General features: G+C 56.6%; 1 protein-coding gene across 2 annotated transcripts; it reads left to right on the forward strand.

Moving 5' to 3' along the window:
- The first annotated feature begins 8690 nt into the window (after positions 1-8690).
- Positions 8691-16583, forward strand: CHI3L1 (chitinase 3 like 1). Of its 2 annotated transcripts, XM_036303661.1 has the most exons (10): positions 8693-8839; positions 9080-9109; positions 9715-9916; positions 10285-10341; positions 12343-12493; positions 12887-13008; positions 14678-14801; positions 15225-15407; positions 15733-15849; positions 16013-16583. In XM_036303661.1, exons 1-10 carry the CDS (start codon positions 8791-8793, stop codon positions 16151-16153), a joined length of 1176 nt encoding a protein of 391 aa, XP_036159554.1. In that variant the 5' UTR covers positions 8693-8790; the 3' UTR covers positions 16154-16583. The 2 variants fall into 2 exon arrangements, with proteins under 2 accessions (XP_036159555.1, XP_036159554.1); XM_036303662.1 differs by lacking the exon at positions 15225-15407 and having other exon boundaries at positions 8691-8839.
- Positions 16584-16714: the final 131 nt, after the last annotated feature.

Genomic DNA, 16714 nt, shown 5'->3' on the forward strand with positions numbered 1-16714 from the left:
AAAACCCCACTGTATTTCCTAACCAAAGTATTAACTAGAATCTTTTATTCTGAAAAAAATGTGTTTACAACTAATTTACTAGGAGAAAAAAGCACTCAGTCTTAATAACCTAATGTCACTACAGTAACTTGAAAAAATATGAACCAATACTGGAATTGACTAGGATCTTAGAAAGGGCGTCTCATTTTGATGCTGCTGAAATACATTCAGGCAAATTCTCCGTTTCCAAAGAAAATTCACCTTTTCCACCTCTGACCCTGGCCATGACCCCGACCTTGCCCCCTAAAACTCATCCTCACCTGAAAACCCTAACCCCAACCCCAGCCCCAGCCTCAGCCTCCCAGCCTTGACCTCTGACCCTTGACCCACACTCCGATTTAGATTTTTAAAAGTGAATAGAATATGTAGCTGGTGTGGCTCACTGGTTAGAGCACCGGCTTGGAAAACATACACTCACTACTCTCTAGCTAAAAGAGGACTCAAGGAACATATTAGGCAGGGCGGTGGGTCACCTTAAAGGGAGCCTCAATGCAGCAGTCTCCAGGGCCTCCCTTTGCAAAGTAGGGGTGGGAAGAGGTGCAGACTAACCCCATTCCGTGACTTAGGTCCATCCAGGGACGGAATGATTGCCGCCATGGACAGCCTCGATGATTTTGTGGGTTTTTCTTTTCTTTTCTTTTTTTTTGTGGGTAGAATTTTTGGTTGTGTTCACAGGGCCTTAGCTGGAATTTCAGCACCATGGCCAGAGGCACAACGTATTATTCTTTAAATGGCCACAGGAGGGCAGCAGAGGATTATTTTTGAGCAGGAATTGACTGACAGCAGGCTGCTTGGTCTTGGCACATTTCTACAGTTTATTTTATCTTTCATTCTGAAAGAGACCGACACAGGGACCAAGCCGAACCCTTTGAGTTACAAGAACGCGTTTTGGGTTGCAGGATGTTTCGACACCACACTATTAACTAGAATCTTATGCTCAGAAGAAAAAACAAAAAATGTGTTTACAACTAATGTACTAGGAGAAAAAAGTACTTAGTAATAATAACCTAACGTCACAGAAGTGACTTGAAAACATATGAAGCAATACTGGAATTTACTAAGATCCTGGAAGGGGTGGCTCATTTTCATGCTGCTGAAATTCAACCGGACAAAATTCACCTTTTGAAAAGCAAAATCATCTTGTCTTTAAGGTATTTTTTTAAAAATATATTTTTATGGATTTCAGAGAAGGAGAGAGAGATAGAAACATCCATGATGAGAGAGAATCATAGATCGCCTGCCTCCTGCACGCCCACAACTGAGGATCAAGCCTGCAACCCAGGCATGTGCCCTTGGCTGGTATTGAACCTGGAACAATTCAGTATGCAGTCCGACGCTCTATCACTGAGCCAAACCAGCTAGGGTGAAAATTCATCTTTTGCAAAGCAAATTCACCTGTACACTGAAGGGTCCAGGGTTTGATTCCAGCCAAGGGCATGTAGCTGGACAAGTGGAATGAGAAGTTAACTAGAAGAGAACGTTCTGCCAAGAAAGGACAGGAGCCTGCAAGCAGGCCACGTCAGAGTCTTGCAAGCAAGACTTATTGTTCAGAGGCAGAACTTTCCTTGAGGTGATAAATAGTCCATAAGGGCATGGAAAGTACAAGGGAGGGTGCACGGCTGCAGGTGGAAAGAGTGTTTGTATAACATAGGAAATGAATAGTGTAATGTACAACTTAGCTCTGATGATCTCATAAGCATGCCTGTTAATCATTGTTACTTGCTGTACTCCATTATGATTTGCTGTGCTCCCCAAATAAAAGCCATGAGGGCTTTGGCGGCTTGGCTACTCGCTTGAGTGAGCTCAGGCGGTAGCCCTCTGCTTCTCTGTATCCTGCACGTCAGGCTCATCTCAGCGTCACTGTTCACAAACAATATCAACAAGGGGACATGCCTGGGTTGTGGGCTCAATCCCCAGTAGGGGGCATGCAGTAGGCAGCCGATCCAGGATTCTCTCTCATCATGGATGTTTCTATCTATCTCTCCCTCTCCCTTCCTCTCTGAAATCAATAAAAATATGTTTTTTAAAAAAGAAGGGCTGTGAATTTGTCAAATGGTTTTTATTTATATAACGGTGCACAAAAATTTGTGCATTTGGGGGGGAGGGTGGTCCCTCAGACCGGCATGTGCCCTCTCGCAGTCTGGGACCCCTCGGGAGATAACAACCTGCTGGCTTAGGCCTGCTCCTGGGTGGCAGAGGGCAGGCCCAATCCCTAGGTGCAGCCCCTGGTCAGGCTCAGAGCAGGGCCGATTGGGGAGTTGGGGCACCGCCCCCTGTCATGCACAGAGCAGGGCGATCGGGAGGTTGTGATGCCACCCTCAGTCACGCTCAGGGTAGGGCCGATTGGGGGGTTGGGGCACCGCCCCCTGTCACACTCAAGGCAGGGTCGATGGGGAGGTTGGGGCACCACCCCCTGTCACGCACAGAGCAGGGCCCATCAGGGGGTTGGGGCGCCGCCCTCTATCACCCACAGAGCAGGGCCGATCAGGGGGTTGGGGCGCCGCCACTCTCACACTCAGGGCAGGTTATGGCTCTACCCCGTCACACACAGAGCAGGGCCCGTAGGGGGGTGGGGGTTTGGGGCGCTGCACCCTGTCACACACAGAGCTGCAGGGCGATCAGGGGGTTTGGGCTCTGCCCCCTGTCACGCTGATCCTGGTGCCGGGAGGCCTCGCGGCTCCGCTGATCCCAGTGCTGGGAGGCATATTACCCTTTTACTATATAGGACAGAGGCCTGGTACACGGGTGGGGGCCGGCTGGTTTGCCATGAAGGGTGTCCTGGATCAGGGTGGAGGTCCCCACTGGGGTGCCTGGCCAGCCTGGGTGAGGGGATGATGGCTGTTTTCAGCTGGTCACACACCCTTCAGGGTGGGGGTCCCCACTGGGGTGCCTGGCCAGTCTGGGTGAGGGGCTGAGGGCTGTTTTCAGGCTGGGGGTGACTGAAGCTCCCAACCGCTCCTTTTTTTCTTTTCTTTTTTTTTATTCTGGGCCAGCTTTAGCTCTGAGGCTTGGCTCCAGCTATTAGGCCTCCGCTGCTGAAAGTAGGTTTCTGGCCTTTGCTTACAATGTTGCGATCCTGCTGGCTGAAGCCGGGCGGACTAAAGCAGGTTTCTGGGGTTTTGTTTACCTTCTATATTTGTTACATAGTTGCTTAGAGTTGCAGCTCAGAGGCCTGCAGCAGCAGGCGGGGAACGTTGGAGTTCTCCGTCACTGAAGCAAGCAAGCCTCATGTTAGTTTCAAGCTGCCTGGCTGCCGGCTGCCATCTTGGCTGGCAGTTAATTTGCATATTGCCCTGATTAGCCAATGGGAAGGGTAGCGGTTGTACGCCAATTACCATGTTTCTCTTTTATTAGATAGGATAGATTTTTGGCCTCTATTCTGTTGATAATGTAAATTATACAATTCAATTTTCCTGTTAAATTCACCTCGCATTCCTAATTTCAATCCAACTAGGTCTTGACAGATTGTTATTTTTATATATTGCTGGACATTGTGTTGCACATCTTTGCATTTATAGGTTAATGGGAAAGATGGACCTACGTGTTTTCTTTTTACACTCCAGGATGTCCTTGCCATCCCCAGGTGTTGCCCAGGCTAATAATGAACTAATTTAGGGTATCAAGGACTAAAACTTTCTTCTATTTTACTCTGAACTCAGAAGCTGGGTTCCCTCTGTAGGACTCTCTTTTGAGATAAAGTCAGGGAGCTTGTTGGTTGTCTCTCCCCTCCATCTGTCCTTCTCAAGTGGCCCTGACAAAGTCTGGGTCAAGCTGTAAACCTGCAATTTTCCCAGAGGTTGCTGGAGTCCACTGAGATGGTCTAATGTCCATTGGACAGCTATGAGCCTCCGGAAGAAGTTCTTCATCTAGAGCCACCATCCTTACCTCCTTCCACAGAGAGGGTCCACAGAGTTCCCCAGGGATATGCAGGGGTCCAGGCCCAGTACAGTAACCCCAACACTTGCTCCTTCTTCCTTCCTCTTCCTTGACCCACCACCCCACCAGGCAAGGCTAAAGCTTCAGAGTGCCACTCTCCCTACATTGTAAGATTCTGTTCTGGGAGAGTCTGGCTGAGGGAGCAGCACCCTCAGATACGGAGTGGAAAGCGATGGCCAAGCATTGTGGACGGAGCTGCCTCTGAGAGGTCGGGGGAGGGCATTTTATCAGGAGTGGGGAGCAGCTAACAGATGCCTGGGCACACCCCCACCTCACCCCCCTACTTGTGCTGTCCAGGCAACTACTTTCTCTCAGAACCTTCCCCAGAGGCCACCTGGTCTCCCATGCTCATCCCACTATCCCTCGCTGAGCATCAGACCCAGTTCCCCTTCTTCAGAGCTTAGTGAAAAGAGGAAATAGCCAGATTCCTCCAATACTTCATCCATTCAGGAAACAAGTGTTTTCCAAACGTGTCTCCAGGGAGAAGTATTCCTTCCAAAGTCCATTGTGACATTTCTTTGGGGTCGTGTCTCCTTTGGTTCAGCATGGAGTGGGGAGGAGAGAACATATGCCATTCCTAGCATTCCTCTCCATGGCCACCCACAGATGGCAGGTGAGACCTTGGGGCGGCCCTCCTCCAGTGGGTTCTTGCCATTCCCAGCTGTCATCCAGGCCAATAACAACTGATGTGGCCAAGCAACCAGGCCCAGGCTTAGCCATGGACACCATCCCAGTCCTTGCACCCCCACAACCTCTTCATTCCTTGGAGACCACAGTCCAAGAAGGGATGCTAAGGGGCCACCTGAAAGGGGAGGCATCTGAAGGAAAGGGGCAAAAGGACCCAGTGCCCACAACTCCACCTTTATTAGGACCTGCCCTTGGCCTTCCTCAGAGGCAGAGCAGCCACGGCACTGAGGGGCCGAACCTACAGGCCAGTTGGCTGTGTTCCCTGAACTCTTTCCTGGCATATAATTAGATCCTCAAGCTGTAGCAATCGTTCCTATGACCTTATGTGGGCTTCTGTAGGCATGGGAATCTCCACCCCATGCGTTTTTTAAAATATGTTTTTATTGATTTCAGAGAGGAAGGAACAGGGAGAGAGAAATAGACACATCAAGGATGAGAGATGATCATGGATCAGCCGCCTCCTGCACGCCCCACACTGAGGATCGAGCCCGCAAGCCGGCCATGTGCCCTGATGGAAAATTGAATCATGAAACCATGTCATGCTTCATAGGTTGACACGGACTAAGCAACCTAATAACCACAGGCCGCCACCACCACCTGCCACTGAAGGCCCCTCCCAGGAAAAGCACAGCAAGGGAACCTGCGCTTCCATCTGCCTTAGGTGTCACCCCTCACCCTGCTCCCCTAACCACAGGCCTCCTCCCCATGGAAGACATGAGCTGAATATGGGGCTCACTCCCTCCTGTCTGCCATGCTCCACATCTGCAGGGGCAGCCAGAGCCCACGCCAGCCAGCAGCTGAGCAAGACATCCAGGCTGTGTCCAGAGAATACCTGCAGTGACTCAGAGGTGTCTGGCCTTGGACGGAGTCCACATCTCCACTCCCCAGACGGTGGGGAGATCTCCAGCGCACCAGGCCCCACATGCCTGGAGACAATCTCTTTCTAATCCTTTGATCCAGTAGCAGGAGCCATATTCTATTAAGAGACAGTGATCTCGGTGGAAAAAATAGTCATCTGAGGGGCAAACAGCGATGTCAAGTCACTTAATTTGAGTGTGTATGATGCTGAGGCTTCCATTCAACTGCAAGCGATGTAGGAAGCATGACACACACCTGATTTTTTAAAAATATTTTGTTGATTTCTTACAGAGAGGAAGGGAGAGGGATAGAGAGTTAGAAACATCAATGAGAGAGAAACATCGATCAGCTGCCTCCTGCAAACCTCCCACTGGGGATGTGCCCGCAACCAAGGTACATGCCTTTGACCGGAATTGAACCTGGGACCCTTGAGTCCGCAGGCCGATCTCTATCCACTGAGCCAAACTGGTTAGGGCCACACCTGATTTTTAAAGGAAGACAAAACCATACTTTAGTTATTTGCTGAGACTGTGGATGGAGATAAATGAGAGATGACCCCACACTCAAGGCTTTATCTTCTCAGATTTATCGAGTCTGCAAGCGGAGATAAGACATGCCACACAGCCTTGTGATTCAGGATGAAGTGAGCCATAAGCCATGAAATGCTAGCAAACTAAAGTTTTCAAAGGAAGGAGCATCCATCTCTGGCTGAATGGTAGGCAAGAGCTTTCACACAGAGGCGCCAGCTCTGAGGCTGAGCCTGGAATGTGGTCACACCTTCCTTAGACTCCCAGGCAGAGCACAACCCAGGAAGGACTAAGCCAGGATGCCCAGGGCACGCTCCCACAAACCAGGTATGGGGCTCGCCATCCATCGGGTGGAGGAGAGGCGGGGGCCAGACTGCGCAGGTTCCTGGACTGAGTGCAGCCACGTGGGCACCGAGAGACAGGCCTCAGTGAGCACGTGCATCCCTGCCCGCCGCCCTGAGCGCTGTCTGTGCGGTGAGGGCCTCGGCTGCGGTCCCCAGGGGCTGACCTCATCTCTCTCTCGCTCAGAAGCTCGGTGAGACAGAACCCTCTCTCTCCCTCAAGCGTGGTAGATGCACGCTGCCCACCACACATGGTTTCTCAACTGCAGGAAATGAAGCCAACTGTTTTGAGACAGCCTTCGGCCCTGATGGAGGGCAAGCTCCAGGCTGTGGCCGTTTTCCTGTCGAGTTTATCTTGTTTTTGGAAATAGTTCTGTTCTTAAGGGTGCTGGTCTGTGGGGAACGGGTGGGACCGGGGTGCCTGGGATGGGGTGGGGATGAGGAATGATCAGAGCCGTGTGGAGGGCAGGAGAGAGAAAGTTGGACTTAAGGGAACTCAGAGAGTCTTGAAAAAGATGCCAGACCTGGGATTGTTATTTGAGTCAAAATGAACACAATTACCAGGAAGATCTCAGAGAAGGACACTTCTGCAGTGCTTTTTGCATTTGCAAGACAAGGGTTGGATTACAAGGTAGTTAACAACCTTATGTGCTCCCTGGAGGATGCTTTTTCTGATTTTTCTTCTTTTTTTTAAGTTCCAGATCATTACAAAGGTGTGTTAACCTAGATGTAAATAAAATAAAATAAAATAAAATAAAATATAAAATAAAATAAGCCCTGGCCAGTTTGCCTCAGTGGATAGAACGTCAGCCTGCAAACTGAAAGGACCCAGGTTCGAGTCTGGGTTGTGGGCTCGATCCCCAGTGGGGGGCTTGCAGGAGGCAGCCGATCCATGATTCTCTCTCATAGTGGATGTTTCTTTCTCTCCCTCTTCCTTCTTCTCTGAAATCAATAAAAAATATTATTTTAAAAAGTGGAACAATGGACAGGGTCATCTTGTCTTGGTTAAGGCTAAGATAAGCCTCTTAGTCGTAGAGAAGTTGTATGCCTGGCTTGAGTGGATCCGAGCCCATGAGGTAAGTCAGAGTGAAAATGGGAGGTGTTTCCTAACACCCTGCATCCTATTACGAAAAGCTCTGCCTGCCTGCCTGCCTGCAGCTCTGTAAGGACCCAGTTAGAGATTAGAGGAAGTCAACCCGGGACCCAAATGGGTGAAGAACAGTGATCATCGATGGCCAGTGTGCCAACCATCTGGGCACAAAAGGAGTCAGGTGCCTCAAAGGGGGAAGCGCTGACCCTTCAGTATTCACAGAGGGTGACTCGGACCCACGCACAATCCAGACGAGGACTTGTTCCCGGTTTGCAGGGAGCAGATGGGAGACGAGAGGGAGACTCACAAGAGAGGCGGGGAGACTCGTGTGGCCAACATCCGATTAGGACCTAATGTTCTTGTCCCAGGAAAGGCACTTGGTTGAGAAGCCCTCTGACCCATTCTGGCTCGTGCTGTTCTGAACTTTTCACTCACTGCCTATTACTTTAGAGCCTGCAAGGAATGAGCCTGCCCTGGATCTTTGGCCAAACAATGTACCCACACACAGGGCCAAGCCATGCGGAGCCTTGGTCAGAAGTTCGGATCTTATCCTAAGAGCGAGGAGGGTCAAGAGGGATTTAGGCCGAGTGACGTCATTAGGCCTGGCCTGGACAAGCCTGTGGGAGACAGGAGTAGCGGCTGTGGAAGTCAGGAGGCATGGCCTACTCCTGGGGAATCAGGAGTCACCTGTACTGCTCCCTGGTGCCTCCTGCAGACCCCGGCTCCCAACACGCCCTCTTCTGCTCATTCCGGGGCCACCTTCAGAGCCAGCACGTCCGTGGCTGAAAGGCCTCCACTCTGGGGCCAAGCTGCGGGACACAGCGTGCGGAGGGGAATGCTGAGGGGAGAGGCGGGGTGCTGCTGGGCTCACTGAGAAAACACAGGACAGCCTTGTTTGGGGCGCAGTGGGTTACACAACAGTTTCCACCTGGCCAGGAGCCTGGACGGGGAAGGACACGGCTGCCAGGAAAGCCTGGTAATTGCTGGCTGGAAGAGCTGGGGGCGGGGGCTGTAGAGGCCAGGAAGTGGAGGTCTTTGGAAATGTGGGAAGCCCCGTCACCCTGTTGGCTCTTTGGCTGGCAGGTGCTCATGAGGACCTGGCCCGAGTTTTCAAAACTCTGCGGGTTTCTCAATCTCCCTTGGGCCGACAGTGCTCCTCCCCACCACTTCCCAGCCTGCTGGTTCCCTCACTGCCAGTCAGTTCCCATAAAAGGGGTGGTTTGGGGCACAGGGAGTGGAGGGAACAGGTATAAAAGGAGGGTGAGGCCCGGAAGAGGCAGCTGGTCACAGGAGCACAGCAAGAGGCCACACCATGCCCCTCTCTGCTGCGGCCAGGACGGGTCTGAGGGTGGCTCAGACAGGTCTCTGGGCTGACCAAGGGTCTGAGTTGTGGGTGTTCAGGCCGAAGGGCCCAGACGGCCTGCAGAGCCACTGCACGGAGGGGTCTGGACCTGCTGTGGGGAGAGCAGAGGCAGTGGCGGGAGAGGAAGCAGAGCCAGGGGCGGGGGAGGAGGGAGGAGGAGGGGAGGAAGTGGAGGGAGAGGAGGAGGAGGGGGGAGGGGCAGGTGCACTTGCAGGGTCTGACCCTGGTTCTCCCACAGGCTTTGTGGTCCTCCTGGTGGTGCAGAGCTGTGAGTACCCCCTTGGGTCCCAGGAGGGGGGTGGGGGTGGTGAGGAAGGATCGGCAGATTCACATTTGTTAAAGGAGGTGGAGAACAGTTACCATCGTTATCTGGATGTTTATTTTACTAGTGTCTACTTGTCTGTATATTTGAAAATTTTCAAAATACAAATATTTCCAAGGGTTCAGTGAGGCCTGGGGGAGCCCAGTGGCAGTGTGGCTGGGAGATGCCCGCTGTCCTGCCTGCAGGACCAGGAGGGCAGAAACGCTTTCTTGGCACCAGGAGGACTTGGGACCCCTGCCCTGGGGCACAGCTGGGGGAAGGGCTGCAGGGCCTGGGGGCTGACAAGCCAGGATGCCCAGAGAAGAGGCCGCCAGAGCCTCTCAGGTCAAGGACCCACCACGGGGTCTGCCAGGTCCACCCTAGAGGCCGGGGTCTCCTCCAGGAACCTTTCCTGACCTCACTCTTCTTGATCAGCCTGGGGACTCCCAGAGCCACCCCTTCATTCACATTCTAACTTTGCTCACAAGTCTGCCCTGAGTGCTGAGCTCAGGGCTCAGGGAGAGGGTCCCTGGCGGAACCCTGGCCCAGGTCCCACCTGACGTTTCCTGTAGGTGCCGCCTACCAGTTGGTCTGCTACTACACCAGCTGGTCCCAGTACCGAGAGGGGGATGGGAGCTGCTTCCCAGACGCCATAGACCCCTTCCTCTGCACCCACGTCATCTACAGCTTCGCCAACATCAGCAACGACGAGATCGACACCTGGGAGTGGAACGATGTGTCTCTCTACGACACGCTGAACACACTGAAGACCAGGTTGGGCCAGGGCAGGGGGAGGATGGAGGTGGGCCGGCTGGTCCTGGGCAGGGCACCTCTCTCCAGTGTATGGCCCAGCCTCTGGGTAGATCCTCGGAGGCCTTAGCTTACGTGGGAGGCGGTGAAGGGAGGCCTCCCCATCACTGTCACTGAGGGCGTCTCTCGGGCACATGGACCTTGCTGCTGCTCTATTTCTCCATATCCTGGATTCCCCACTGAGGAAGTGGGGGGGGGGGGGACGGGACAGGCAGCCCACCTTAGTCTTAGAAACAGAGTCTCAGGGCTGGAAGGACCTTGGAAGCCAAACCTGGGGCCACCCGGTGTCTCGGCACTTACGTCACCTGCATCCCGCCTCCTCCTCCCCACAGGAACCCCAACCTGAAGACCCTCTTGTCTGTGGGAGGATGGAACTTTGGTTCTGAAAGGTATGACCCTCCCCAGACGAAGCTGGACTAGGAGTGTGGACATGAGGCTCAGAGGGACGCCAGACTGGTTAGGCACAGGAGCCGAAATGGCCGTCAGGGCCCCACCTGGTGTACAAACAAGAGGGACTTGCCAAGAGTCTCACAACAGCTGACAGTGGAGCTTAACGCTCCTTTTTACCACCTCAGACCTGAGGCCGGACGGAGGGGGTGGAAAGAATGGGAAACGGGTGGAGAGCCTGGGAGGACTTCCCCGAGAGGGTGGTGTGGGAGCAGGGTGTACAGAGAGGGCAGGGTGTACAGAGCAGGCGGGGTGTACAGAGGGAGCGGGGCGTACAGAGGGAGCAGGGTGTACAGAGGGGGCAGGGTGTACAGAGCGGGCGGGGTGTACAGAGGGAGCAGGGTGTACAGAGGGAGCAGGGTGTACAGAGGGAGCGGGGTGTACAGAGGGAGCGGGGTGTACAGAGGGAGCGGGGTGTACAGAGGGAGCAGGGTGTACAGAGGGAGCGGGGTGTACAGAGGGGGCAGGGTGTACAGAGCAGGCGGGGTGTACAGAGGGAGCAGGGTGTACAGAGGGAGCAGGGTGTACAGAGGGAGCGGGGTGTACAGAGGGAGCAGGGTGTACAGAGGGAGCGGGGTGTACAGAGGGAGCAGGGTGTACAGAGCAGGCGGGGTGTACAGAGGGAGCGGGGTGTACAGAGGGAGCGGGGTGTACAGAGGGAGCAGGGTGTACAGAGGGGGCGGGGTGTACAGAGGGGGCAGGGTGTACAGAGCAGGCGGGGTGTACAGAGGGAGCAGGGTGTACAGAGAGAGCAGGGTGTACAGAGGGAGCGGGGTGTACAGAGGGAGCGGGGTGTACAGAGCAGGCGGGGTGTACAGAGGGAGCGGGGTGTACAGAGGGAGCAGGGTGTACAGAGGGGGCAGGGTGTACAGAGCAGGCGGGGTGTACAGAGGGAGCGGGGTGTACAGAGGGGGCAGGGTGTACAGAGCAGGCGGGGTGTACAGAGGGAGCAGGGTGTACAGAGGGAGCAGGGTGTACAGAGGGAGCGGGGTGTACAGAGGGAGCGGGGTGTACAGAGCAGGCGGGGTGTACAGAGGGAGCGGGGTGTACAGAGGGAGCAGGGTGTACAGAGGGGGCAGGGTGTACAGAGCGGGCGGGGTGTACAGAGGGAGCGGGGTGTACAGAGGGAGCAGGGTGTACAGAGGGAGCGGGGTGTACAGAGGGAGCGGGGTGTACAGAGGGAGCAGGGTGTACAGAGGGAGCAGGGTGTACAGAGGGAGCAGGGTGTACAGAGGGAGCGGGGTGTACAGAGGGAGCAGGGTGTACAGAGGGGCAGGGTGTACAGAGGGAGCAGGGTGTACAGAGGGAGTGGGGTGTACAGAGGGGGTGGGGTGTACAGAGGGAGCAGGGTGTACAGAGCGGGCAGGGTGTACAGAGGGAGCAGGGTGTACAGAGGGAGCGGGGTGTACAGAGGGAGCAGGGTGTACAGAGGGAGCGGGGTGTACAGAGGGGGCAGGGTGTACAAAGGGAGCAGGGTGTACAAAGGGGGAAGAGTGTACAGAGCAGGCGGGGTGTACAGAGGGAGCGGGGTGTACAGAGCAGGCGGGGTGTACAGAGGGGGCGGGGTGTACAGAGGGGTTGGGCACGGCCACAGCAGCTCCCATTCAGTGAGTGGTTACTAAGTGTCAGGTGCCCTTTCAGGCCATTTCACATGCAATCCTCACAGTGGCACCGAGAGAGTATATTCATCCCCATTTTACAGACGAGTGCACTGAGGCCCAGGTTACAACCTGTGAGTGGCTTGGATAGTGGGTGACGGAGCCTCCCTTGGGAACCAGGGGTGTCTGGCTCCAAAGCACATGACTAGAGTGGGTCCCACCCTGGCTGTGTCTCCTGGGGCTGTGGGCTCAGGCTCCCTGCTCCTTGGGGCACAGAAACCCCCCAGAGGGGACTGTGCCCAGTTCTCAGCACTAAGCACTCTTCTGTGGTGATTTCATTCCTAGATTTTCCAAAATAGCCTCCAACACCCAGAGTCGCAGGACTTTCATCAAGTCGGTGCCACCGTTCCTTCGGACCCATGGCTTCGACGGGCTGGACCTGGCCTGGCTCTACCCTGGACGAAGGGACAAGCGGCATCTCACCTCTCTGGTCAAGGTGCTGGTCGGGTCCGGGACATCCAGGGAGGGCAGCCCAAGCATCTCCAGGGACCGGGGAGAGCGACCGTCCAGACAGATCGCCCACAGCACCAGCCCTGGCACGCTCACTCTGGTCTCGTGTGCCTGCGGGGACAGAGCGCAGACCGAAAGGCAGTCCCCGGGAGTCCAACTGGGATCTCGCGGTCCCTCCAGGGCAGGAGTCACTGAGTGACGGGGTAGGGGGTGGGCACGGGATGAGTCCCAGGATAGGCCTGGGGACAGGACCACTGAGGTGCCACCCGTGGTCCCCGGAGCCCCTCAGGGGGCCGTGAGGTGCTCAGAACTGGCCTCCCAGCACGGGGCTCTCTCCCACCCCCGGGACCCGTTTCACCTGCGGCCTCCCTCCCACCAGGAAATGAAGGCAGAGTTTGTGAAGGAAGCCCCGAAGGAAAAGCAGCCGCTGCTCCTGACCGCCGCGGTGTCCGCCGGGAAGGTGGCCTTGGACGGAGGCTACGACATGTCCCAGCTGGCCCAGTGAGTGCCCGCCGCCTGCCCTCCATGAGAGCCAGAGGCAGCTCAGGAGGCCACGCTCCCTCTGCGTCTCGTCTCCCCGTCCGTCGTGGGGAGAACAACACCTCTCCTTCCTTTCCACTTGGGTCTTGTATGACGGTGGAGAGAGTGGCCGGGAAGGAGTTTGTGGGAAAGGAAGTAGGAGGAGCTTACACACCAGCCAGCCACGCCTGCCAGCCCGCCCGGCGCTGTCCGCAGGAGGCTCAGTGCTCCTCCCTGAGCGGCACTTCCTTGCCAGGAGGCCAGGGCAGCCTGAGAGGCTCACTCAGGCAGGTCCCCCTGTTCCTCAGCCTGCCCCCCGACCCCCAAATGAGGAGCAGCCACAGCCAAGGGCCTGATGGCCGCTAGGGCTAAGGCCTGGGCCTCAGGAAGCCAGGACTGAAGGACAAGGGCTCTGCTATGACATCAGGTCTTCTTTACCACCTTTGGGGGGTGGAGACTCAGAGCCTAAATGCACCATGAGGAGGGGAGGACTCAGGCATTTGCCCCAACACCTGATGCTCAGGTCCACGAGTCCACCTGCTGCCTCCTGTGTGCGTGTCCAGGTCTGGTACCCTTTGTCCTGCTGTCTGTTGATGACACTTTTTAAAAAATATATTTTTACTAGAGACTCAGTGCATGAAAATTCATGTAGTGGAGGGGGGTCCCTCAGCCCGGCCTGCCCCCTCTCACAGTCCAGGAGCTCTCAGGGGCGGGTGGCGACCTGGCAATCAGGGGAAGGCGACGCCCCCGTCACACCTCTGCTGCTGCCACTGCCAGCAGCGCAAGCCTCGGCTGGCCCTGGTTACCTGAGCCTCGGGCGGCCCTGGGTGGCTGGGCAGCTGCCATCCGAGGCTTGCCTGTGCCTTGAGCCAGCCCTGGGCGGCTGGGGGCCTGGCCTTGCGGCGTGCCTGCCTCTGAAGTCTCACAGTCCCCTCAGCACCCTAGCCACCCAGGGCCAACATCCAAGGCTTGCCTGTGCCTCAGGCTAGCCCTGGGAGGCTGGGGGCTAAGGGGACTGGGGAACTCTAGAGGCAGGTGCATGGCAAGGCCAGGCCCGCCTGGGGGCAGGCCCAGCCTTGCAGCACACCTGCTGCCCTGGCGGGGCTGAGGGGACTGGGCACTACCATCTTGTGGCTGTGGGTGCCGCCATCTCTGAGGGTGGGGCAGTCATTTAGCATATTCCCTCCTCATTAGCTGTGGGCGCCACCATCTTTGTGACAGCACGACAGTCAATTAGCATATTTCCTCTTTATTAGACAGGATTGATGTCAGAGAGGAAGGGAGAGGGAGACATAGAAACATCGATGTTGAGAGAGAATAATGGATCAGTGGCCTCCTGCATGCCTTCTACTGGGGATGGAGCCCATAACCCAGGCATGTGCCCCAACCGGGAATCAAACCCTGACCTCCCAGTTCATAGGTCGACACTCAACCACTGAGCCACAGCAGACGGGCAGTTGATGACAGCCTTAATCTGCTCTCAGCACAATGAACGTATGGGCTGGAGGGGTCCGGTCTGGGAGCCTGGACAGTGGATCACTGGGCGAGACTGGGTTGGGTGGATGGCCCGTCTCTCCAGTCTGCCCTGCTCACATCCCGCGGGACTGGCAGCTTCTCTAGTTCCCACCTCGCTCTCCCTCTGCTCCCATAGACACCTGGACTTCATCAACCTCCTGACCTATGACTTCCATGGAGCCTGGCGCCAGAGCGCGGGACACCACAGCCCCCTGTTCCGAGGCAAGGAGGTCGCCAGTTCTGACAGATACAGCAACGCTGTGAGTGGGGGAGGGCCCTGCATGGCAGGGGCTACGGTCCCAGGTCATAGATGCGGAGACTGAGGCTCAGGGGCCACGTGTCCCCACAGTCTGAGAACAGAGGGTGCCACCCCTCTGTGGAGGAGCCAGACCTCAACTGATGGCCCCGGGGGGCGCGTGCAGGCCGAGGGGGGACGAGAGGATGGGGGCCCGGGGCTGAGGAGGCCGGTTGGGTCTAGACCTGCCTTTTGCTGACCGTGGAGCCTGAGCCCGCCGTCCGGTTTCACAGCTGTCGTAGCTGACACTCCTCCCTGTGCTCAGAAGGCTTTTTGAGACCCAAGCTGTGCAGTGCCCTTTAGACTGAGGTTATGGGTCCCTGGGAGGAAGGGGAGCCCCAGGTGTGTGTAGGACAGACTGACAGCTCCACTGTCCCCCACCCCCCAGGCCTACGCCGTGGGCTACGCGCTCAGGCTGGGGGTCCCGGCCAAGAAGCTGCTCATGGGCATCCCCACCTTCGGGAGGAGCTTCACGCTGGCCTCTTCGAAGAGCGGAGTGGGAGCCCCCATCTCGGGGCCCGGGCTGCCCGGCCAGTTCACCAAGGAAGGCGGGATCCTCGCTTACTATGAGGTGTGACTCGGGAGAAGGGAGTTCCTGGGGAAGGTGAGCCGCCGCCCACACCCTCTGCTCTTCGTGTTCCAGGGGACAGGCATCCAGGCTGAGGGGAGTCAGGCACACCCGGTCTTCCTCTGTCCGCTAGCCCCAGGTGCTTTGGTTTCTGGCGGCCTCTGCTGTTCGCAGCCAGGACCATAGAGCTGGGGACATGGGCCTCTGTTCCCACAGCGAGCGGGCAGCCAGGCGTCTGCCCAAGGGCACATGTGCCTGCGGCTGAAAGGCTGGAGGAGTCGCACCCTGTGCCCTGCAGCCCCTCACACCCCGACTGTCCTCTGCTCAGATCTGTGACTTCCTTCATGGAGCGACCGTGCATCGACTCCCTGACCAGCAGGTCCCCTATGCCACCAAGGGCAACCAGTGGGTGGGGTACGATGACCAGGAGAGCGTCAAAAACAAGGTAGGTCTCCCAGGCCATGCCCCAGGAGGGAGAGGGAGAGGAGCCCAGGGTGCCCTGCTGGAGGGCGATGCTGAGTCACCTGGGGAGGGGCCAGGACAGCAGGTCCCCCCTACGCACATCAGGCAGGTAACCCAGCGCTGCCCCTCTGGGCCTCCCCTGCCAGGTGCAGTACCTGAAGAACCAGGGGCTGGCAGGAGCCATGGTGTGGGCCCTGGACCTGGACGACTTCCGGGGCACCTTCTGCGGCCAGAATCTTCACTTCCCCCTCACCAGTGCCATCAAGGAAGCCCTGGCTGCCGCTTAGCGCTCCGTCCGTCCAGCACATGCTGGGCAGGGGTTCTTGCTCCCAGGGTTCTTGCTGCTCAGGAGCTGGTCACCTGCCCCGCTGCACCTCAGTCTCCTTCCCTGGTCCTGCAGAGGGTCCAGCTCTGAGCTCTGCGCTCAGCTTTGTGGGCTTGCAGGGGGCGGCGGGGCTGTGGGCAGTGAGGGCTGGATCCCCACAGTGTCAGGCAGGGACAGCACACACGTTGAGGAGTGAAAACGCCACTCCCTCCCTGGGCCTTCTCGGCAGAGGCCACACGAGCAAGCTCCTCCACCCAGCACAGAAGTCATGCAGGAAGCAGTGACCACACAGATCACAGCCTCCGCATGCCCAGCTTCAAACCTCTACCAGGAGCGTCCTCATGCCTCCCTCCCAACCCCCAGCTGCTCAATAAAGCACCAGAACTTCTGTATTGGCACTTGCTGACCCGTCTCTGAGGCCCATGGGCTCCTCTCTCCCCTCTCGTCTGGGTTCCTCTCTCCCAAGTTTGGGGGCCCTGAGCTTGCAGAAGGAGAGGCCAGCATGGTCACTGCCAGGGCCTTG

The sequence above is a fragment of the Myotis myotis genome, unplaced genomic scaffold (assembly GCF_014108235.1).
Source record: "Myotis myotis isolate mMyoMyo1 unplaced genomic scaffold, mMyoMyo1.p scaffold_m19_p_38, whole genome shotgun sequence".
Lineage (NCBI taxonomy): Eukaryota > Metazoa > Chordata > Mammalia > Chiroptera > Vespertilionidae > Myotis > Myotis myotis.